Source organism: Zosterops lateralis, assembly GCF_965231275.1.
Source record: "Zosterops lateralis genome assembly, chromosome: 35".
Classification (NCBI taxonomy): Eukaryota; Metazoa; Chordata; class Aves; order Passeriformes; family Zosteropidae; genus Zosterops; species Zosterops lateralis.
Genome location: NC_139795.1, coordinates 1,962,353 through 1,986,655, shown reverse-complemented (window position 1 = coordinate 1,986,655; position 24,303 = coordinate 1,962,353). Strand labels below are relative to the sequence as shown.

At 51.0% G+C, this 24,303-nt stretch overlaps 1 protein-coding gene across 1 annotated transcript in view; it reads left to right on the top strand.

Moving 5' to 3' along the window:
- EHMT2 (euchromatic histone lysine methyltransferase 2) overlaps window positions 1–23,076 on the top strand; it is a gene marked incomplete at its 5' end in the record, with an annotated part of 30,853 nt that extends 7,777 nt beyond the window's left edge. Inside the window, 18 exons of the mRNA XM_083881744.1 lie at window positions 505–626; window positions 1,562–1,705; window positions 3,883–4,103; window positions 5,094–5,279; window positions 6,672–6,754; window positions 7,557–7,663; window positions 9,134–9,256; window positions 9,752–9,853; window positions 10,514–10,618; window positions 11,221–11,375; window positions 12,674–12,841; window positions 14,271–14,415; window positions 15,950–16,027; window positions 17,716–17,831; window positions 18,666–18,752; window positions 20,278–20,356; window positions 21,118–21,293; window positions 22,874–23,076. Coding sequence (XP_083737870.1) covers window positions 505–626; window positions 1,562–1,705; window positions 3,883–4,103; window positions 5,094–5,279; window positions 6,672–6,754; window positions 7,557–7,663; window positions 9,134–9,256; window positions 9,752–9,853; window positions 10,514–10,618; window positions 11,221–11,375; window positions 12,674–12,841; window positions 14,271–14,415; window positions 15,950–16,027; window positions 17,716–17,831; window positions 18,666–18,752; window positions 20,278–20,356; window positions 21,118–21,293; window positions 22,874–23,027 — 2,351 coding nt within the window. The 3' untranslated portion in view covers window positions 23,028–23,076. The remainder of the gene's footprint in view (window positions 1–504; window positions 627–1,561; window positions 1,706–3,882; window positions 4,104–5,093; window positions 5,280–6,671; window positions 6,755–7,556; window positions 7,664–9,133; window positions 9,257–9,751; window positions 9,854–10,513; window positions 10,619–11,220; window positions 11,376–12,673; window positions 12,842–14,270; window positions 14,416–15,949; window positions 16,028–17,715; window positions 17,832–18,665; window positions 18,753–20,277; window positions 20,357–21,117; window positions 21,294–22,873) is intronic.
- Between the last annotated feature and the right edge of the window lie 1,227 nt (window positions 23,077–24,303).

The window sequence follows — 24,303 nt, the reverse complement described above, 5'->3', positions numbered from 1 at the left end:
TCCACCTGGGACACACCCCTTTTTGGGGACATGCCAAACCCAGGACACGCCCAGCACACCTGGACACACCCCTTTTTGGGGACACGCCCTCCCAGGACACGCCCAGCACACCTGGACATGCCCCTTCCACCTGGGACACGCCCCCCTGACCCTGACCACACCCCTGACCACACCCTGACCCTTACCCCGCCTACTCTGTGACCCCACCCTGACCACACCCTCTCCCTGACCACACCCTTTTCCTGACCACACCCCACCCTAACCCCATCCTGACCACACCCTGACCCCACCCACTCGCTGACCACACTCTTTTCCTTACCACACCCCTGACCACACCCATTTTGGCCCCGCCCAGGCCTGGAAGAGGCGGAGCTTTTTGAGGATCTCCCAATGTGCTCGTGTCCTGTCCCTGACCACGCCCTGACCACACCCTGACCACGCCCTTTCCCTGACCACACCCATACTCTGACCACGCCCCCTGACCACACCCCTGGCCCCGCCCAGGCCCGGCGGAGGCGGAGCGTTTCGAGGAGCTCCCGCTGTGCTCGTGTCGAATGGAGGCGCCAAAGGTGGAGCGGGGCAGTGACCGAGGGCTCTGCATGGCCACAGAGAGCGTGGACGGACAGGTGAGCACACCTGGGACACCTGGGGACACCTGGGGACACCTGGGGACATGAGGGGACATGGGGCTCTGCATGGCCACAGAGAGCGTGGATGGACAGGTGAGCACACCTGGGGACACACCTGGGGACACCTGAGACACCTGGGACAGGTGAGGGACACCTGGGGATACACCTGGGACACACCTGGATACACCTGGGGACACACCTGGGGACACACCTGGGGACACACCTGGGACACACCTGGGACACACCTGGGGACACACCTGGGGACACACCTGGGACACACCTGGGACACACCTGGGGACACACCTGGGACACACCTGGGACACACCTGGGACACACCTGGGGACACACCTGGGGACACACCTGGGGACACCTGGGGACACACCTGGGGATACACCTGGGGACACCTGGGGACACCTGGGGACACACCTGGGGATACACCTGGGACACACCTGGGACACACCTGGGACACACCTGGGGACACCTGGGGACACTTGGGACACACCTGGGACACACCTGGGGACACACCTGGGGACACCTGGGGACACCTGGGGACACACCTGGGACACACCTGGGACACACCTGGGACACACCTGGGGACAGGGGACACCTGAGGACACCTGGGACAGCATCCTTTATGATGACTGATGTCCCCAAATGTCATAAAATGTCCCCAAATGTCCGTCAGACGTCCCAAAATGTCTCTGAATGTCCCTGAAATGTCCCCAAATGTCTCAAAAATGTCCCCAAATGTCTCTGAAATGTCTCCAAATGTCTCTAAATGTCCCTGGAAGTCCCTGAAATGTCCTGAAACGTCTTCAGATGTCTCTGAAATATTTCCAAGCGTCCCCAAATGTCACAAAAATGTCCCCAAATGTCCCCAAATGTCACAAAAATGTCCCCAAATGTCCCCAAGTGTCCCGTTTGTGTCCCAGCTGAGCGGGTGCGGCAGCCTGATCCTGAAGCGGGAGACGATGAGACCCTCGAGCCGCGTGCCCCTGATGGTTCTGTGCGAGAGCCACCGCGCCAGGATGGTCAAACACCAGTGCTGTCCTGGCTGCGGCCACTTCTGCACCGCCGTGAGTGGACACGGAGTGGACACGGGGTGGGAGAACCCCAAAAATCCCAAAAATCTGGAAAAATCCCCGTAAAAATCCGTAAATCCTGAGAAAAACTGGAAAAATCGGAAAAATCGCAACAAAAAAACCCCCCATATACACCAAGAAAAAGAAAAAAAATGCCGTAAAAATCCCATAAAACACCCCCAAAACACCTTAAAAACCCCCCCAAAAAAAACAGAAAAAAAAAATCCCCATAAAAATCTGTAAATCCTGAGAAAAAACATAAAAAATCCCATAAATCCCAGCCCAGGATGGTCAAACACCAGGGCTGTCCTGGCTGCAGCCACTTCTGCACCACCCTGAGTGGACACTGGGCTGGTCAGGGGGTGGGAGAACCCTAAAAAAACAAAAAAATCCCCATAAAAAACCATAAATCCAGAGGAAAACCACAAAAATCACAAAAATCGCAAGGAAAACCCCACAAAAAACTCCTAAAACAACCCAAAAAAAACCCCAAATCCCGAGAAAAATCCCCAAAAATTCCCATAAAACATCCCAAAAATACCCCAAAACTCCAAGAAAACCCAAAAGACCCCGAAGAAAACCCCATAAATCCCAAGAAATCCCATAAATCCCAGCCCAGGATGGTCAAGCCCCAGGGCTGTCCTGGCTGCGGCCACTTCTGCCCCGCCCTGAGTGGACACTGAGTGGACACGGGGTGGGAGAACCCTGAAAAACAAAAAAATCCCCATAAAAATTGATAAATCCTGAGGAAAACCACAAAAATCACAAAAATCGCAAGAAAAAAAACCCCAAAAAAACCTCATAAACACCAAGAAAAAGAAAAAAAATCCCATAAAAATCCCATAAAACAGCCCCAAAAAAATCAAAACTCCAAGAAAGCCCAAAAGACCCCGAAGAAAACCCCATAAATCCCAAGAAATCCCATAAATCCCAGCCCAGGATGGTCAAGCCCCAGGGCTGTCCTGGCTGCGGCCACTCCTGCCCCGCCCTGAGTGGACACTGGGCTGGTCAGGGGGTGGGGGAGTCCCAAAAATCCCCAAAAAATGAAAAAATCCCTGTAAAAATCTGTAAATCCTGAGTAAAACCACAAAAATCGCAAGAAAATCCCCCCAAAATCCCCCTGAACTGTCCCCAAAGTCCCTTTAATTGTCCCCAAAGTCCCTTTAGGGTCCCATAACCCATTTTAGGGACCTTGGGGACAATCCAGGACCCCCTGGGGACACCCCAAAACCCTCAATATCCCAATTTCATCCCCCAGGGGACATTCCTGGAGTGCCACCCTGGTCCAAACCTGTCCCCAAATCCCTTTAATTGTCCCCAAATCTCCTTTAATTGTCCCCAAAGTCCCTTTAGGGTCCCATAACCCATTTTAGGGTCCCGTAACCCATTTTACGACCCCTGGGGACAATCCAGGACCCCTTTTAGGACCCTCGGTGACATTATTTTTGTCCCCCAGAACCCCTCGATGACATTTTTGTGTCCCTTTAGGGGACATTCCTGGTGCAAACCTGTCCCCAAATACGTTTTAATTGTCCCCAAAGTCCCTTTAGGGTCCCGTAACCCATTTTAGGACCCCTGGGGACACTCCAGGACCCTCAATGTCCCTGTTTCTGTCTCTTTAGGGGACAAATCTGTCCCCAAATCCCCCTGGACTGTCCCCAAAGTCCCTTTAATTGTCCCCAGAGTCCCTTTAGGGTCCCATAACTCATTTTAGGACCCCTGGGGACACCCCAGAACCCTTTGGGGACACTTTTTTTGCCTTTAGGGGACATTCTTGGTACAAACCTGTCCCCAAATCCCCTTAAACTGTCCCCAAATACGTTTTAATTGTCCCCAAAGTCCCTTTAGGGTCCCGTAACCCATTTTAGGGTCCCATAACCCATTTTAGGACCCCTGGGGACACCCCAAAACCCCTCGGTGACACATTTTCTCCCCCCAGGGGACATTCCTGGAGTGCCACCCTGGTCCAAACCTGTCCCCAAATCCTTTTTAATTGTCCCCAAACACCCTGAACTGTCCCCAAATCCCTTTTAATGGTAACAAAATCCCTTTTAATTGTCCCCAAAGTCCCTTTAGGGTCCCGTAACCCATTTTTGGGACCCCTGGGGACCCCCAGAACCCCCTGGTGACACCCCAAAACCCTCAATATCCCCAATTTTTGTCCCTTTTAGGGGACATTCCTGGAGTGCCACCCCGACGTGCGCATCGGGCACCGTTTCCACCGGGGCTGCGTGTCCCGCCTGGGGGGGCTCATTTTCTGTCCCCACTGCGGGGAAGACGCCTCCGAGGCCCAGGAGGTGACGCTGCCCCGGCCCGAGGGGACCCCCCCGGCCCCCGCCCCCCCCGAGCCCCCCCGGGGCAGGGGGACACGCCCCGACCTGCCCACGCCCAGGTGGGATGTGGGACATGGGGAAAAAATTGGATTTTATGGGAAAAAATTGGGGTTTGGAGGGGAAAAATTGGATTTTTTGGGGAAAATTGGGGGGGAAAATGGGGGTTTTGGGGAAAAAATTGGATTTTTTTGGGGAATTTTGGAGGGAAAATGGGGGGTTTGGGGGGGGAAATGGGGGGTTTGGGGGGAAAAAATGGGGTTTGGAGGGGAAAAATTGGATTTTTTGGGGGGAGAAATTGGATTTTTTGGGGAATTTAGGAGGAAAAATGGGGGGTTTGGGGGGAAAATGGGGGGTTTGGGGGGAAAAAATGGAATTTGTAGGGGAAAAATGGATTTTTTGGGGGGAGAAATTGGATTTTTTGGGGAATTTAGGAGGAAAAAATGGGGGGTTTGGGGGGAAAATGGGGGGTTTGGGGGTAAAATGGGGGGTTTGGGGGGAAAAAAATGGAATTTGTAGGGGAAAATGGATTTTTTTGGGGGGAAATTGGATATTTTTGGGGGGAAAATGGGCTTTTTGGGGGGGAAATGGGTTTTGGAGGGGAATAATGGGGTTGTGGGGTGAAAAATGGGGGTTTTGGGGGGAAAATGGGGTTTTGAGGGGAAAATGGGGTTTTGGGGGGGAAAATTTGGATTTTTTTGGGAAATTTGGGAGGAAAAATGGGGGCTTTGGGGGTAAAAATTGGATTTTTGGGGGGAGAAATGGTGTTTTTATGGGGAAAAAAATGGGGTTTTTTTTGCGGGAGAAAATTGGATTGGGAGGGGGGAAATGGGTTTTTTAGGGGAGAAATGGGGGGTTTGGGGGGAAAATGGGATTTTATAGAGGAAAATTGGGAAATTTGGGGGGAAAAATGGATTTTTTTTGGGGGCTATTTTGGGGTGGATTTTTTTTTGATTTTTGAGTATTTCAGGTGGATTTTTTTTTTTTTTTTTTTTTTAATTTATTTTTGGACAATTTTGGCCTGATTTTATTTAATTTTTTTCCCCCGCCAGTGCCCGGATGAGGGGCCAGGGCGAGGGCCGGGCGCCCCCCCCGGACCCCCGGGCCGAGCCCATCGACAGCTCGGGGGGGCCGGTGCTGCCCCTGCCCTCGGGGGGGGCCCTGAGCGCCCGGGGGCTGCCCCCGGGACCCGCCAGGGACAGCCTGGAGAAAGCCCTGCTGGGACAGGAGGCCGAGAGGTCAGAGCACACCTGGGGGGCTCTAAAATATACCTGGGGGGGGTTTAAAATGCACCTGGGGGACTGAAAACGCACCTGGGGGCGTTAAAATATACCTAGGGGGGTTAAAGTACACCTGGGAGGGGTTAGAGTACACCTGGGGGGCAGAAAACGGCTCAAAATCTCACCTGGAGGAGCTTTAAAATACACCTGGGGGGGGTTAGAACACACCTGGGAGCCCAAAAACACAGCTGGGATATCCCAAAAACTCACCTGGGGGAGGTTAAAACACACCTGAGGAGGTTTGAAACACATCTAGGGGGGTTAAAACATACCTGGGAGCCCAAATAACACACCTGAGGGGGTTAAAATACACCTGGGGATAGTTAAAATACACCTGGGAGCCCAAATAACACACCTGGGGGGCTTTAAAATACACCTGGGGGCTCCCCCCGGGTCCTGCCAGGGACAGCCTGGAGAAAGCCCTGCTGGGACAGGAGGCTGAGAGGTCAGAGCACACCTGGGACCCAAAATAACACACCTGAGGGGCCAAAAAACCACCTGGGGGGGTCTAAAACACACCTGGGGGGTATAAAACACACCTGGGGGGCTTTAAAATATACCTGGAGGGGTGAAAATGCACCTGGGATATCCCAAGAACTCACCTGGGAGAGGTTAGAACACACCTGAGGGGGCTTGAAACACATCTAGGGGGGTTAAAACACACCTGGGAGCTGAAATAACACACCTGGGGGGTTTAAAATACACTTGGGAGCCCAAAAAACACACCTGGGGGGGCTGGAACACCCTAGAAACTCACCTGGGAGCCCAAAAACATGACTGGGATATCCCAGAAACTCACCTGGGGATGTTAAAATACACCTGGGACCCCAAAAACACACCTGGCGGGGCTTAAAAATGGCTCAGTCCCTTCCCAGTCCCTCCCAGTCCCTCCCAGTCCATCCCAGTCCCCCCCAATCCCCTCCCAGTCACTCCCAGTCCCCTCCCAGTCCCCCCCAATCCCCCCCAGTCCCTCCCAGTCACTCCCAGTCCCCTCCCAATCCCCTCCCAGTCCCCCCCAATCCCCCCCAATCCCCCCCAGTCCCTCCCAGTCCCCTCCCAGTCACTCCCAGTCCCCTCCCAGTCCCCTCCCAGTCCCCCCCAATCCCCCCCAGTCCCCCCCAGTCCATCCCAGTCCCCCCCAGTCCATCCCAGTCCCTCCCAGTCCATCCCAGTCCCCTCCCAGTCCATCCCAATCCCCTCCCAGTCCCCCCCAATCCCCTCCCAGTCCCTCCCAGTCCCCCCCAATTCCCTCCCAGTCCCCCCCAATCCCTCCCAGTCCCTCCCAGTCCCCTCCCAGTTCCCCCCCAGTCCCTCCCAGTCCCTCCCAGTCACTCCCAGTTTCCCCCACAGGAGGAAGAAGCTCCGTTTCCACCCCCGGCAGCTTTACCTGAGCGTCAAACAGGGGGAGCTGGGCAGGGTCATCCTCATGCTCCGTGAGTTGGGGACCCCAAAAACCCACCCTGGGACCCCAAAAACCACCCTGGGACCCCAAAATCCACCCTGGGACCCCAAAAACCCACCCTGGGACCCCAAAAACCACCCAGGGACAACAGAATTCCCAAGGGGACCCCCAAAAACACCCCCTGGGACCCCAAAAACCACCCCTGGGACCCCAAAATCCACCCTGGGACCCCAAAAACACCCCCTGGGGCCCCAAAAATCCTCAAGAGGAACCCGAAATCCTCAGGGAAAAAAAATCCCAAAATCTGGGTGGGAATTTGGGGGAAATCCCAAAATTTTGGGGGTTTTGGTCCCATTTTCAGGTTCTCAATCCCATTTTTGGGGTTCCTGACCCAATTTTTGGGTTCTCAATCCCATTTTTGGGGTTCCTGACCCCATTTTTGGGTTCTCAATCCCATTTTTGGGGTTTCTGACCCATTTTTGGGGTGTCCTGACCCAATTTTGGGGATTTCTGATCCCATTTTTGGGTTCTCAATCCCATTTTTGGGGTGTCCTGACCCAATTTTGGGATTTCTGATCCCATTTTCAGGTTCCAAATCCCATTTTTGGGGTCCTGACCCAATTTTTGGGGATTTTTTGCCCCATTTTTGGGGTCCTGACCCAATTTTTGGGGATTTTTTGCCCCATTTTTGGGGTCCTGACCCCATTTGGGTTTTTTTACCCCATTTTTGGGGTTCCTGACCCCATTTTTGGGATTTTTTTCCCCAATTTTGGGGATTTTTTACCCCATTTTTGGGGTCCTGACCCCCCGTGTCCCCCCGTTTTCCCCCCCAGTGGACAACCTGGACCCCAATTTCCAGAGCGACGCCCAGAGCAAACGGTCAGCGCTGCACGCGGCCGCTCAGAAGGGTCACCTGGAGATCTGCCACCTCCTGCTGCAGGTGACACACCTGGGACACCTGGGGACACCTGGGGACACCTGGGACACACCTGGGACACCTGGGGACACCTGGGACACCTGGGACACACCTGGGACACACCTGGGACACCTGGGGACACCTGGGACACCTGGGACACACCTGGGGACACCTGGACACACCTGGGGACACACCTGGACACACCTGGGACACCTGGGGACACCTGGGGACACCTGGGACACACCTGGGACACCTGGGGGACACACCTGGGACACACCTGGGACACCTGGGGGACACCTGGGGACACACATGGGGACACCTGGGGGACACCTGGGGACACACATGGGGACACCTGGGGGACACCTGGGGACACACCTGGGGGCACCTGGGGACACACCTGGGACACACCTGGGACACCTGGGGGACACCTGGGGACACCTGGGGATACCTGGGGGACACACCTGGGACACACCTGGGACACACCTGGGGACACACCTGGGGACACACCTGGGACACACCTGGGGACACCTGGGACACACCTGGGGACACCTGGGGACACACCTGGGGACACACCTGGGGACACACCTGGGACACACCTGGGACACACCTGGGACACCTGGGGGACACCTGGGGACACACATGGGGACACCTGGGACACACCTGGGGACACACCTGGGACGCACCTGGGGACACACCTGGGACACACCTGGGGACACACCTGGGGGACACCTGGGGACACACATGGGGACACCTGGGACACACCTGGGGACACCTGGGGACACACCTGGGACACACCTGGGGACACCTGGGGACACACCTGGGGACACACCTGGGGACACACCTGGGACACACCTGGGGACACACCTGGGACACACCTGGGGACACACCTGGGGACACACCTGGGACACACCTGGGGACACACCTGGGACGCACCTGGGGACACACCTGGGACGCACCTGGGGACACACCTGGGACACACCTGGGGACACACCTGGGACACACCTGGGACACACCTGTGTGACATCCCAGTGACTTCCCAGTACCCCCAGTATGGGATCTGTGGGATCCCAGTGCTCCCAGTAGATGGTCAGTGGTGGCCATGGGTGGTCAGTGATGGTCAGCAGCGGTCAGTGCTGGTCAGTGATGGTCAGTAGTGGTCAGTGATGGTCAGTGGTCACTCTGCAGGCCGGAGCCAACATCAACACCATGGACAAGCAGCGCCGGGGTGGGGGTGGTCAGTATTGGGGGTGGACAATGGTGACCATGGGTGGTCAGTGATGGCCATGGGTGGTCAGTGACGGTCACTGACGGTCACTGATGGTCAGTGGTCACTCTGCAGGCCGGAGCCAACATCAACGCCGTGGACAAGCAGGGCTGGGGTGGGGGTCAGGGGTGGTCAGTACTGGTCAGTGATGACCATGGGTGGTCACTGATGACCATGGGTGGTCAGAGATGGTCAGTGCTGGTCACTGACGGTCAGTGGTCACTCTGCAGGCCGGAGCCAACATCAACGCCGTGGACAAGCAGCGCCGGACGCCGCTGATGGAGGCCGTGGCCCACGACCAGCTGGAGGCCGCGCGGTACCTGCTGCGCCGGGGGGGCTGCGTCTACAGCAAGGTGACGTCACTGACCGCGCCCTGTGACGTCATCGCGAGACCCGTGACGTCATCATGTGTCCTTTGATGTCACCCCCTGTTTGTGATGTCATCCCTGCCCTGTAATGTCATCACAAAGCGTATGATGTCATCTCTGCCCTGTGACATCGTCGTGTACCCCCCTGTGACGTCATCACACGCCCTGTGACGTCATCATGTACAACCATGACGTCGCCCCGACCATTGATAGCATGCCTGTCCTGATGTCATCACTGCCTTGTGACGTCATCACGCAGCCTCTGATGTCATCCCCCACCTTGTGACGTCATCCCACTCCCTATATGACATCACCACCCCATGTATGACATCACTATGCCCCGTATGACGTCACCACCCCGTGTATGACATCACCATCCCTTGTATGACATCGCTATGCCCCTGTATGACGTCACCACCCCCTTTATGACATCACTACACCCCCGTATGACGTCACCGTCCCCCCTTTATGACGTCACAGGAGGAGGACGGCTCCACCTGCCTGCACCACGCGGCCAAGAACGGGAACCTGGAGATGGTGGAGCTGCTGCTCAGCACCGGCCAGGTGGACGTCAACGCACAGGTGACACCGGGGGGCGTGGCCTCGGTGGCCTGGGGGCGTGGCCTCAGTGTCCTGAGTGGCCTGGGTGTCGCCTGAATGTCCTGGGGGTGTGGCCTGAGTGGCCTGAGTGTCCTGGGGGTGTGGCCTGAGTGTCCTGGGGGTGTGGCCTGAGTGTCCTGGGGGTGTGGCCTGAGTGTCCTGGGCGTGGCCTGAGTGGCCTGGGCGTGGCCTGAGTGGCCTGAGTGACCTGGGGGCGTGGCCTGAGTGTCCTGGGGGTGGTCTGAGTGTCCTGGGGTCGTGGCCTGAGTGGCCTGGGGGTGTGGTCTGAGGTGGTCAGGGGGGGTTTGGGGTGGTCAGGGGTGGCCTGAGGGATGTCCAGGGTGTCCAGAGTGGTCACTGACCCCTGAGTGACTCCTCCAGGACAACGGGGACTGGACACAGGGGTGGGCAGGGAGGGTTTTGGGGTGGCCTAGGGTGGTCACTGACCCCTGAGTGACCCCCCAGGACAACAGGGACTGGACACAGGGGTGGGCAGGGAGGGTTTTGGGGTGGTCAGGGGTGTCCAGAGCGGTCACTGACCCCTGAGTGACCCTCCCAGGACAACGGGGGCTGGACCTTGGGGTGGTCAGGGAGGGTTTTGGGGTGTCCAGAGCGGTCACTGACCCCTGGCTGACCCCCCAGGACAACGGGGGCTGGACCCCGATCATTTGGGCGGCCGAGCACAAACACATCGAGGTCATCCGGCGACTGCTGACCCGCGGGGCCGACGTCACCCTGACCGACAACGTGAGTCTGGACACCTGGGGGGGCCTGGGGACACACCTGGGACACACCTGGGACACACCTGGGACACACCTGGGACACACCTGGGGACACCTGGGGACACCTGGGACACACCTGGGACACCTGGGACACACCTGGGACACACCTGGGGACACACCTGGGGACACCTGGGACACACCTGGGACACAGCTGGGACACACCTGGGGACACACCTGGGATACACCTGGGACACACCTGGGACACACCTGGGACACACCTGGGGACACCTGGGGACACACCTGGGACACACCTGGGGACACCTGGGACACACCTGGGACACACCTGGGGACACCTGGGACACACCTGGGGACACACCTGGAAGAGGTTAAAAACCTGTGAGGGACTAAAAACACACCTGGGGACACACCTGGGGACAATCAGTGGTCAGTGGTCACTGATGGTCAGTGGTCACTCCCCGGGAGGAGAACATCTGGGTGGTCAGTGGGTGGTCAGTGATGGTCACTGGGTGGGTGTGGATGGCCAGGACTGGTCAGTGGTCAGTGTGGGTGGTCAGTGCTGGTCAGTGGTCACTCGGTGGTCACTCAATGGTCACTCTGCCCCCTCAGGAGGAGAACATCTGCCTGCACTGGGCGTCGTTCACGGGCAGCGCCGAGATCGCCGAGGTGCTGCTGAACGCCCAGTGCGACCTGCACGCCGTCAACTTCCACGGGGACACCCCCCTGCACATCGCGGCCAGAGAGAGCTACCACGACTGTGTCAGGTGTGAGAGGTCACTCACTGGTCACTCTGGGGTCACAGGGGTCACTCTGGGGTCACAGGGGTCACTCAGGGTCAGGGGTCACTCAGGGTCAGGGGACATGGGGACACCCCCCTGCACATCGCGGCCAGAGAGAGCTACCACGACTGTGTCAGGTCAGAGGGGTCACTCTGGGGTCACAGGGGTCACTCTGGGGTCACAGGGGTCACTCAGGGTCAGGGGTCACTCAGGGTCAGGGGACATGGGGACACCCCCCTGCACATCGCGGCCAGAGAGAGTTACCACGACTGTGTCAGGTCAGAGGGGTCACTCTGGGGTCACAGGGGTCACTCTGGGGTCACAGGGGTCACTCTGGGGTCACAGGGGTCACACAGGGTCAGGGGTCACTCAGGGACACGGGGACACCCCCCTGCACATGGCGGCCAGAGAGAGCTACCACGACTGTGTCAGGTCAGAGGGGTCACTCACTGGTCACTCTGGGGTCACTGAGGGGTCACTCAGTGGTCACTCTGGGGTCACTGAGGTCACACAGGGGTCACACAGAGGTCACACAAGGGTCAAGGTCCCTGCTGGAATTTGGGGAGGATTTGGGGGGTCCCTGTTGGAATTTAAAGAGGATTTTGGGGAGGATTTGGGGTGGAATTTGGGGGGGTCCCTGATGAAATTTGGGGTGGATTTTGGGATGGATTTAAGGTGGAATTTGGGGTAGAATTTGGGGGTCCCGGCTGTACTTTAGGATGGAATTTGGGATGGAATTTGAGGTGGATTTGGGGAGGATTTTGGGATGGGTTTGGGGAGGATTTTAGGAGAATTTTGGGGGGTCCCTGCTGGAATTTGGTATGAATTTAGGGAGGATTTTGGGAGGATTTTGGAATGGATTTGGGGCAGATTTTGGGGTGGATTTGGGGAAGATTTTGGGGGTGATCTGGGGGGTCCCAGCCCTACTTTGGGATGGAATTTGGGGTAGAATTTGGGATGGATCTGGGGAACATTTTGGGGTTAATTTTGGGGGGGGGTCCCTGCTGGAATTTGGGATGAATTTGGGATGGATTTTGGACTGGATTTTGGGGTAGGAATTTTGGGGATCCCTGCTGGAATGTGGGATTGATTTTGGGGTAGAATTTGGGGGTCCTTGCTATAATTTGGGGAGGATTTTGGGATAGAATTTGGGGTTGATTTTGGGGGTCCCAGCCCTACTTTGGGATGGAATTCGGGGAGGATTTTGGGGTTGATTTTAGGGGCTCCCAGGTATAATTTGGGGCGGATCTGGGGGTCCCACTGACCCCCCCGTGCCCCCCCAGCCTGTTCCTGTCCCGCGGCGCCAACCCCGAGGTGCGGAACAAGGAGGGCGACTCCCCCCTGGACCTGACCCCGGAGCGCTCCGAGGTCTGGGTGGCCCTGCAGCTCAACAGGAAACTCAGAATGGGAGCAGCAGGGAGGGCCCTGCACACCGAGCGCATCGTCAGCAGGTCAGACAAGCAAAAATTTGGGGATTTTTTGGGATTTTTTCTGATTTTTTTGGGGGCTTTTTTTTGGAATTTTTTTAGATTTTTTTTGGATTTTTTTTCTGATTTTTTGTCGGTTTTTTTTCCAATTTTTTTCCGATTTTTTTCTGATTTTTTTCTGATTTTTTTCAATTTTTTTCCGATTTTTTCTGATTTTTTTCTGATTTTTTTCTGATTTTTTTCCGATTTTTTTCTGATTTTTTTCTGAATTTTTCCGATTTTTTTCTGATTTTTTCTGATTTTTTTGTATTTTTTCTGGATTTTTTTCCGATTTTTTCCTGATTTTATGTCAATTTTTTTCCGATTTTTTCCGATATTTTTCCGATTTTTTTTCCTAATTTTTTCCGATTTTTTTCTGATTTTTTTCTGATTTTTTTACAAATTTTTTGGATTTTTTTCCGATTTTTTTCTCGATTTTTGGGGGGATTTTGGGGGGATATTTGGAGGTCTGGGTGGCCCTGCAGCTCAACAGGAAACTCAGAATGGGAGCAGCAGGGAGGGCCCTGCACACCGAGCGCATCGTCAGCAGGTCAGACAAATCTGGGGAATTTTTTGGGTTTTTTTGGGATTTTTTTCCAATTTTTTTCTGATTTTTTTGGGGGGTTTTTTGGATTTTTTTCCAATTTTTTTTTGATTTTTTCCGGATTTTTTTTCGGATTTTTTTTAGATGTTTTTCCGATTTTTTTGTCTATTTTTTTTCCATTTTTTTATGATTTTTTTTTCTGAAATTTTTCAAATTTTTTCCAATTTTTTTCCGAATTTTTTCTGATTTTTTTCTGATTGTTTTTAAAATTTTTCCTGATTTTTTCCAATTTTTTTTTCAATTTTTTATGATTTTTTTTCAATTTTTTTCTGATTTTTTTCCAATTTTTTTCCGATTTTTTTCCGATTTTTTTCTCGATTTTTGGGGGGATTTTGGGGGGATATTTGGAGGTCTGGGTGGCCCTGCAGCTCAACAGGAAACTCCGCATGGGGGTGGCGGGGAGGGCCCTGCACACCGAGCGCATCGTCAGCAGGTCAGACAAATTTGGGGAGGTTTGGGGGTTTTTTGGGGATTTTTTCCAATTTTTTTCGATTTTTTTCTGATTTTTTTCTGATTTTTTTCTGATTTTTTTTGTGGTTTTTTTCTGATTTTTGTTTGAATTTTTTCTGATATTTTACGATTTTTTTCTGATTTTTTACGATTTTTAAATTTTTTTTTTATTATTATTTTTCAATATTTTTCCAATTTATTTCTGATTTTTTTTAATATATTTTCCGATTTTTAAATTTTTTTTTCTGATTTTTTCAAATTTTACCGTTTTTTTCCAATTTTTTTCCAAATTTTTTTTTTTTTTTGACATTTTCATTCAAACTCCCCAATTTTCATTTCTATTTTCTATTTATTCCACAGGGACGTGGCGAGGGGCCACGAGAACGTTCCCATCCCGTGTGTGAACGGCGTGGACGAGGAGCCCTGTCCCCAGGACTACAAATACATCGCCGAGAACTGCGAGACCTCCACCATGAACATCGACCACAACATCACCCACCTCCAGGTCTGGGGGTTTGGGGGTCCTGGAGGAAATTTGGAGGATTTTTGGAGGATTTGGGGCTTTTTTGGGGGGTCCTGGGGGGGATTTGGGGGATTTTTTGGGTTTCTGGAGGGAATTTGGGGCATTTTTTGGGGAATTTCGGGGGATTTGGGGGAAATTTGGGAGAGTTTGGAGGGTCTTGAGTGGAATTTGGGGCATATTTTGGGGTCCTGGGGGGGATTTGGGGAGTCCTGGGAGGAATTTAGGGGGATTTTTTGGGGTCCTGGGGGGATTTTGGGGGGATTTTGGGGGGTTTTGGGGGGATCTGGGGGATTTGTCTGGAACTGTGAGACCTCCACCATGAACATCGACCACAACATCACCCACCTCCAGGTCTGGGGGGTTTGGGGGGATTTTTGGGGGTCCTGGAGGGAATTTGGGGGATTTTTGGAGGATTTGGGGCTTTTTTGGGGGGTCCTGGGGGGAATTTGGGGCATTTTTTGGGGGAATTTCGGGGGATTTGGGGGAAATTTGGGAGAGTTTGGAGGGTCTTGAGTGGAATTTGGGGCATTTTTGGGGGTCCTGGGGGGATTTAGAGGGTCTTAGGGGGGATTTGGGGCATTTTTGGGGGGATTTGGGGGGATTTGTCTGGAACTGCGAGACCTCCACCATGAACATCGACCACAACATCACCCACCTCCAGGTGGGAGGGATTTGGGGCTTTTTGGGGATTTTTTGGGGGTCCTGGGGGAGATTTGGGGCATTTTTGGGTGATTTTGGGAGGAATTTGAGACTTTTTTTGGATTTTAGGGGGAATTTGGGGGGATTTGGGGCATTTTGGGGGGGTCCTGGGAGGAATTTGGGGGATTTTTTGGGGTTCTAGAGGCATTTTTTGGGGATTCTGGGGGAATTTGGGGGGATTGGGGGGGTTGGGGGGTCCTGGGGGATCTGGGGGAGTTTAGGAGGATTTGGGGGATTTTGGGGGGTCTTGGAAGAAATTAGAGGCTTTTTGGGGGGTCTTGGGGGGAATTTGGGGGAATTTCTGGGGGTCCTGGAGGTACTTGGGGGGGATTTGGGGGTCCTGGGGGGAATTTGGGAGAGTTTGGGGGTCCTGGGGAAAATTTGGGGGATTTTTTGGGGTCCTGGAGGCATTTTTTGGGGATTCTGGGGGGAATTTGGGAGATCCTGGGAGGAATTTGGGGCATTTTTGGGGTAATTTTGGGGAATTTTGGGCACTTTTTGGGTGATTTTGGGTGATTTTGGGCACTTTTGGGGTAATTTTGGGGGATTTTGGCCACTTTTGGGGTAATTTTGTGTCATTTTTGGTTAATTTTGGGGTATTTTGGTCACTTTTGGGGTAACTTTGTGTGGATTTTGGGGTAATTTTGAGGATTTTGGGCACTTTTTGGGTTAATTTTGGGGATTTTTGGGCCCTTTTGGGGTAACTTTGTGTGGATTTTGGGTTAATTTTGGGGGATTTTGGGTTAATTTTGGGGGATTTTGGGTTAATTTTGGGAATTTTGGTCACTTTTGGGGTAATTTTGTGTGTTTTTTGCAGCACTGCACCTGCCAGGACGATTGTTCCTCCTCCAACTGTCTCTGTGGGCAGCTCAGCATCCGCTGCTGGTACGACAAGGTGAGGGGGACGCCCCGAAAAACCCCCCTGGGACCCCCAAAAATCCCCAAAAATCCCTCTGAGACCCCCTGAAAATCCCACAAAAATCCCACAAAAATTCCACAAAAATCCCCCCCAAAAATCCTCCCAGGACACCCCAAAAATACCCCAAAAAATTCCACAAAAATCCACAAAAATTCCACAAAAATCCCCCAAAAATTCCACAAAAATCCCCCCCAAAATCCTCCCAGGACACCCCAAAAAACGCCCCTGGGACCCCCAAAAAATCCCCAAAAATCCCTCTGAGACCCCCTGAAAATCCCACAAAAATTCCACAAAAATTCCACAAAAAATTCTAAAAAAATCCCTCAAAAATTCTAAAAAAATCCCCCCAAAAATCCTCCCAGGACACCCCAAAAAAACCCCCAAAAATCCCTCTGAGACCCCCCAAAAATCCCACAAAAATTCCACAAAAAATTCTAAAAAAATCCCCCCAAAATCCTCCCAAAAATACCCCCAAAAATCCCCAAAAAATCCTCCCTGGGACCCCCAAAAAATCCCCAAAATTCCCCCCAAAAATCCTTCCTGGGACCTCCCAAAAATCCCCCCAAAATTCCATAAAAATTCCAAAAAAATTCCACAAAAATTCCACAAAAAATTCTAAAAAAATCCCTCAAAAATTCTAAAAAAATCCCCCCAAAAATTCCACAAAAATCCCCCCAAAAATCCCCTAAAAATCCTCCCTGGGACCCCCAAAAATGCCCCCAAAAAACACCCCCGGGACCCCCAAAATCCCCCCAAAATCCCCCCAAAAATCCTTCCTGGGACCTCCCAAAAATTCCACAAAAAATTCCATAAAAATTCCAAAAAAATCCCTCAAAAATTCCACAAAAAAACCCCCAAAATCCTCCCAGGACACCCCAAAAATCCCAAAAATTTGGGTTTTTTGAGGGCATTTTTGGGGTGTTTTTGGGGGATTTTGGGGACTTTTTTGGGTATTTTGTGGTTATTTTTTGGGTATTTTTGGGGTGGTTTTTGGAGTGATTTTTGAGGTATTTTAAGGGTATTTTTGGGGTGATTTTTGGGGCTGTTTTGGAATAATTTTTTATTGAGGTAATTTTTTTATATTATTGGGATGTTCTGGGATGATTTTGAGGATATTTTGGGGCTATTTTGGGGCAATTTTGAAAATATTTTTTGGGTATTTTTGGGGCTATTTTGGGGATATTTTTTGATATTTTTGGGACAATTTTTGGGACTATTTTGGGGATATTTTTTGATATTTTTGGGGCTATTTTGGGACTATTTTGGGGATATTTTTTTGATTTTTTGGGGCATTTTTTGGGACTATTTTAGGGATATTTTAAGGATATTTTTGGGACTATTTTAGGGATATTTTAAGGATATTTTTGGGACTATTTTGGGGATATTTTTTTGATATTTTTGGGACAATTTTTGGGCTATTTTGGGGATATTTTGAAGATATTTTGGGGATATTTTTGGGGATATTTTGAAGACATTTTAAGGATATTTTGGGGCAATTTTAGGACTATTTTAGGGATATTTTAAGGATATTTTTTGGATATTTTTGGGACAATTTTGGGACTATTTTGGGGATATTTCGAAGACATTTTAAGGATATTTTTGGGGCTATTTTGGGCTAATTTTGGGATAATTTTGGGGTGTTTTCAGTGTCCTTTTCCCCCCAGGACGGGCGGCTGCTGCAGGAGTTCAATAAGATCGAGCCCCCGCTGATCTTCGAGTGTAACCAGGCCTGCACCTGCTGGAGGAGCTGCAAGAACAGGGTGGTGCAGAGTGGAATCAAGTGAGAGACCCAAAAAAACCCCAAAATCCGAAATTCTGAACCCGAAAAACCCCAAAATTCTGAATTCTCGACTCCAAAAATGCCAAAAAAAACCAAAATCTGAAATTCTGAACCCAAAAAATCTCCAAAATCTGAAATTCTGAACCCAAAAAACCCCAAAATCTGAAATTCTGAACCCAAAAAACCCCAAAATCTGAAATTCTGAGCCCAAAATCCCCCAAAACCCCCAAAATTCTGAATTCCCAACCCGAAAAACGCCGAAAAACCCCAAATCTGAAATTCTGAGCCCAAAAAACCCCAAAATTCTGAATTCTCGACTCCAAAAATGCCAAAAAACCCCAAAATTCTGAAATTCTGAACCCAAAATTCTGAATTCTCCAACCCTAAAAATGCCAAAAAAACCCAAAATTCTGAAATTCTGAACCCAAAAAAACCCCAAAATCCTGAGCCAAAAAAACCCCAAAAATTCTCTTTTTTCCCCCTCATCTTTCCCTCCCAAAATTTCACATTTTTCCCCATTTCTTCCTCCAAAATTCCCTTTTTCCCCCTAAAAATTCCCATTTTCCCCCCATTTTTCCCCCCCAATTTCCCTTTTTTTCCCTCATTTTTCCCTCCCAAAAATTCACATTTTTCCCCAATTTTTTTTTCAAAATTCCCATTTTTTCCCCCCAAAAATTTCTCATTTTGCCCCTTTTTTTTCCCCTAAAAATTCCCATTTTCCCCCCATTTTTTCCCCCCCAATTTCCCTTTTTCTCCCTCATTTTTCCCTCCCAGAAATTCACATTTTCCCCGGTTTTTTTTGCCCAAAATTCCCATTTTTTCCCCATTTTCCAGGGTCCGTCTCCAGCTTTACCGAACGGCCAAAATGGGTTGGGGGGTTCGAGCCCTGCAGGCCATTCCCCCCGGGACCTTCATCTGCGAGTGAGAAATGCACAAAAATGGGGAAAAAACAGCCAAAAATGGGAAAAAAAATTTAAAAAATGGGAAAAAAGCAAAAAAATGGGGAAAAAAGAAAAAAAATGGGGTGAAAATGAAAAAAAAATGGGGAAATGGCAGGAAAAAATGGGGAAAAAATGGGGAGAAAAAACTAAAAAATGGGGAAAAAAACTTAAAAAATGGGAAAAAAGCAAAAAAATGGGGAAAAAAGAAAAAAAAATGGGGTGGAAAGGCTAAAAAATGGGGAAATAGCAGCAAAAAATGGGGAGAAAAAACTCAAAAAATGGGGAAAAACAGAAAAAATGGGAAAAAAGCAAAAAAATGGGGAAAAAAAGAAAAAAAAATGGGGTGAAAAAGCTAAAAAATGGGGAAAAAAACTTAAAAAATGGGAAAAAAAGCAAAAAAATGGGAAAAAAAGCAAAAAAATAGGAAAAAAGGCAAAAAAATGGGGAAATAGCAGCAAAAAAATGGGGAGAAAAACTAAAAAAAAAGTGAAGACAAAAAAATAGGGAAAAAAAAAAGGGAGAAAATACTCAAAATGGGGAGAAAAAAAAAAAACTAAAAAATGGGAGGGAAGCAAAAAGAAAAATGGGGAAAAAATGCAAAATAAAATGGGGAGAAAAACACCAGAAATGGGGAAAAAGACTTAAAAATGGGGAAAAAAAAACTAAAATGGGAGGGAAATCCTAAAAATGGGGGGAAAAATCCTAAAATTGAGGAGGGAAATCCCAAAAATGGGGAAGGAAAAACTAAAAAAATGGGGAGAAAACACCAAAAAATGGGGAGGGAAATCCTAAAAAATGAGGAGAGAAACCCCAAAAAGTGGGGAGGGATTTTGGGGTGTCCCAGGTGGGAATTTTAGGGTGTTCCAGGTGCAGTTTTGGGGGGGTTTGGGATGTTCCAGATGGAATTTTGGGAGATTTCAGGGGATTTTGGAGGATTTGGGGGGGGATTTCGGGGGTTTTGGGGTGTCCCAGGTGGGATTTTAGGGGGATTTTGGGGCAATTTTAGGGGATTTTGTGGGTTTTGGGTGCCCTGGGTGGATTTTCGGGTGTCCCAGTTGGTATTTTGGGGTTTTTTTAGGAGATTTTAGGGTATTTAGGGTATTTGGTGCCCTGGGTGGATTTTAGGGTGTCCCAGGGGAAATTTTAGGGGGTTTGGTGTGTCCCAGGTGGGATTTGGGGGGATTTTAGGGGGTTTTGGGGTGTCCCAGGTGTGTGGGAGACATTTTAGAGGCTTTTATGGGGATTTAAAGATATTTTGGGAGATTTTGGGGGATTTCAGGGGTTTTGGGGTGTCCCAGGTGGGATTTTAGGGAGATTTTAGGGTGCCCTGGGTGGATTTTAGGGTGTCCCAGGTGGGATTTTAGGGTATTTTGGGGGGATTTTGGGAGTTTTGGAGTGCCCTGGGTGGATATTTGGGTGTCCCAGGTGTGATTTTGGGAGTTTTTAGGGTATTTTGGGGTATTTTTGGGGTATTTTGGGGTGCCCTGACCCCGTTTTTCCCCCAGGTACGTGGGGGAGCTGATCTCGGACGCCGAGGCCGACGTGAGGGAAGATGATTCTTACCTGTTTGACCTGGACAACAAGGTCTGGGGGGTCCCTGGGGGGGTCCCTGGGGGTCTGGGGGGTCTGGGGGTCTCCAGAAATTTTGGGGGGTCAAGAAGAAAAAAACCCAAAACTTTATGGGACACCCCAAAATTCCGGACACCAGGTCTACCCCCATTGACACCAATGGGACTGGAGTCAAATTGGAGGGTGGAGGAATTTGGGGAGGGTCCCAGGGGTGTTTGGGGGCTCTGAGGATTTGGGGGGACACCTGAGGACCCCAAGGTGTGCAGGGAAAGGACCCCAAACTTTAGAGACCACCCCAAAATTGGGGACACCAGGTCTACCCCCATTGACACCAACGGGACTGGAGTCAAATTGGAGGGGTGCAGGAATTTGGGGGGGGTCCCAGGGATTTTGGGGGTCCAGAGATTTGGGGGGGATCCCTAAAGGTGTTGAGGACCCCCAGGTGTGCAGGAAAAAAAACCCAAATCTTTAAAAACGACCCCAAAATTGTGGACACCAGGTCTACCCCCATTGACACCAATGGGACTGGAGTCCAATTGGAGGGGTGGAGGAATTTGGGGGGGGGGTCCCAGGAATTTTGGGGGTTCCAGGGGGGCTCCAGAGATTTTTGGGGATCCCTAAAAGGTCTGAGGACCCCCAGGTGTGCAGAGAAAAGCCCCAAAATCTTTAAAAACGACCCCAAAATTGGGGACACCAGGTCTACCCCAGCCCCTTCTGGACCAGCCTGGCCCCGCCCCCTGTTTAACCCCGCCCCTATCGCGGCTCTATCGCGACAGGACGGCGAGGTTTACTGCATCGACGCCCGTTACTACGGCAACGTCAGCCGCTTCATCAACCACCTGTGCGACCCCAACATCATCCCCGTGAGGGTCTTCATGTTACACCAGGACCTGCGCTTCCCCCGCATCGCCTTCTTCAGCAGCCGCCACATCCGCCCCGGCGAGGAGCTGGGGTGGGTCTTTGGGGGGGTCTTTGTGGGGTTTATAGGATGTTTGTGGGGTTTAGGAACTGTTTATGGGGGTTTTAGGGGGTTTAGGGGGTGTTTAGGGGGTGTTTAGGGGGGATTTAGGGGGGTATTTGGGGTCAGGCAGGAGGTTCCCCCCATCGCCTTCTTCAGCAGCCGCCACATCCGCCCCGGAGAGGAGCTGGGGTGGGTCTTTGGGGGGATTTGGGGGTGTTTATAGGGGATTTATGGGGTTTATGGGGTGTTAGAGAGGATTTGGGGCTGTTTATGGGGTGGTTTTGGGGTTTAGGGGGTGTTCAGGGGGGATTTAGGGGGGTATTTGGGGTCAGGCAAGAGGTTCCCCACCATCGCCTTCTTCAGCAGCCGCCACATCCGCCCCGGGGAGGAGCTGGGGTGGGTCTTTGGGGGGTGTTTATAGGGTTTATGGGGTTTTCAGGATGTTTAGGGGGTGTTAGAGAGGATTTGGGGGGTTTTAGGGGTGTTTATGGAGGATTTGGGGGTTCATGCTGCACCAGGACCTGCGGTTCCCCCCCATTGCCTTCTTCATCCACCCCAGGGAGGAGCTGGGGTCAGCATTTATAGGGGATTTGGGGGTGTTTATGGGGATTTATGGGGTTTAGGGGGTGTTTGTGGGGTTTAGGGGGTGTTAGAGAGGATTTGGGGGTGTTTATGGGGTGTTTATGGGGTTTAGGGGTTGTTTAGGGGGGATTTGGGGGTGTTTTGGGGGTGTTTTAGGGGATATTCAGGAGGTTCCCCCCCATCGCCTTCTTCAGCAGCCGCCACATCCGCCCCGGGGGTCTGTGTTTATAGGGGATTTATAGGGGATTTTGGGGTGTTTATAGGGGATTTTGGGGTGTTAGAGAGGATTTGGGGCTGTTTAAGGGGTGGTTTTGAGGTTTAAGGGGTGTTCAGGAGACATTTGAGGACATTTTAGGAACATTCAGGGCCATTTAAGGACATTTTAGAGCCATTTAAGGCCATTTAAAGACAATTTAGGGCCATTTAAGGACATTTAAGAACAATTTAGAGCCATTAAAGTACATTTAAGGACCATTTAGGGCCATTTAAGGACATTTTAGAGCCATTTAAGGACTATTTATGACCATTTAAAGACCATTTAGGGCTGTTTAAGGACATTTTAGGACCATTTAGGGACATTTAAAGACAATTTAGGACCATTTAGGACCATTTAAAGACATTTAAGAACAATTTAGTGCCATTTAAGGACAATTTAGTGCCATTTAAGGCCATTTAAGGACCATTTAGGACCATTTAAGACTATTTAAAGACATTTTAGAACCATTTAAACACCATTTTGGCCCATTTTAGGACAATTTTGACCCATTTTAGGACAATTTTGCCACATTTTAGGACAATTTTGACCCATTTTAGGACAATTTTGCCACATTTTAGGACAATTTTGACCCATTTTAGGACAATTTTGCCACATTTTAGGACCAACCAACACCCCCAAACCCCCTTTGCTGACCCTCCCCCACCCCAAACCCCCCTCTAAGATTTTTTTCTCACCCCAAACACCCCCAAAAATCCATTTTTTTTTTTTCCAGATTCGACTACGGGGACAGATTTTGGGACATCAAGAGCAAATATTTCCCGTGTCAGTGCGGCTCCGAGAAGTGCAAACACTCGGCCGAGGCGGGCGGGGGGCGCGGGGACCCCCCGGAGCTGCTGCCGCCGCTGCTGCCGCTGCCCCCGCCCTGAAAATGGGGAAAAACGGGCTAAAAATGGGGCTGGGGGGGGGTAAAAAGGGTCTTGAAAAATCCCTGAAATCGCCCCGAAAATGGCCCCAAAGTTGCCGCAAAAATGGCCCCGAAATCACCCGGAAAAAAAAGTCAAAATTGACCCAAAATTGGCCCCAAAAACGGCCCCAAAAAGACCCAAAATTGACCCAAACAATGGGTCTGGGATGGTCCCAAAAATGGCCCCAAAAAAACCCAAAAATCGTCCTGAGAAAACCCAAAATGGACCCAAAAAACGGTCCCAAAAAAACCTCAAAATCCACCCAAAAAATGGTCCCAAAAAATCCAAAATTGATCCAAAAAACGGTCCCAAAAACCCCAAAATTGACCCAAAAATGGTCCCAAAAAAACCAAGAATTTACCCCAAAAATGGCCCCAAAAACAGCCCTAAAAAACTCCAAAACCAGGCCCAGAACTGCCCCAAAATTACCCCAAAAAGGGCCCCAAAATTACCTGAAAAAACTCCAAATTGACCCAAAAAACGGGCCTGAAATTGCCCCAAAAAACCCATCCCGAGTTTCCTTCGATTCCACCCAAAACCACCCCAAATTTGCCCCAATTTCACCCAAAACTCCCCAAAATTTGCCCCAATTTCACCCAAAACTCCCCAAATTCACCCAAAACGGCCCCAAATTCAGCAAAAATGGCAAAAATTCGCCCCAAAAATAAAATTTTCACCAGTTTCACCCCAAAACGGCCAAAATTCCCCCAAAATCGCCCCAATTTTGTCCCAATTTCACCCAAATTTCCTCCTCCCCTTTAACCCCGCCCCCTCCCGTTTGATTGATGTCGCGTTTGAACCAATAAAAAGCCCGGAATGGGAAAAGGGGCGTGGTCTCTCCGTGTGGGCGTGTCTTTGCTGGAAGTGGGCGGGGCCAGGGTGGGAATTTGGGGGGGGGGGATTTTTGACCCCCCAAAATTCTTTTGGGACCCCCCAAAAAAAATCCCAAAATCTCCCCAAAAAATCACTTCAGGACCCCAAAAAATCCCCAAAATCCACTCGGGACCCCCCAAATCCCCCCAAAAATTCACTCAGGACCCCCCAAAAATCCCCCAAAATCCCCCCAGGACCCCCCAAAATCCCCCCAAACTCCCCCAAAAAAACTCCCCCAGACCCATTTTCGGAGGGGGGGGAGGGAAGTGCTTTATTGGCCGTGGCCCCTCCCCCCCCCAAATCGCCCCTCCCCCTTCAGGCCTTTGGGGGGGGGGGTGGGGGAGGGGCAGAGGGGGGTCCCCAA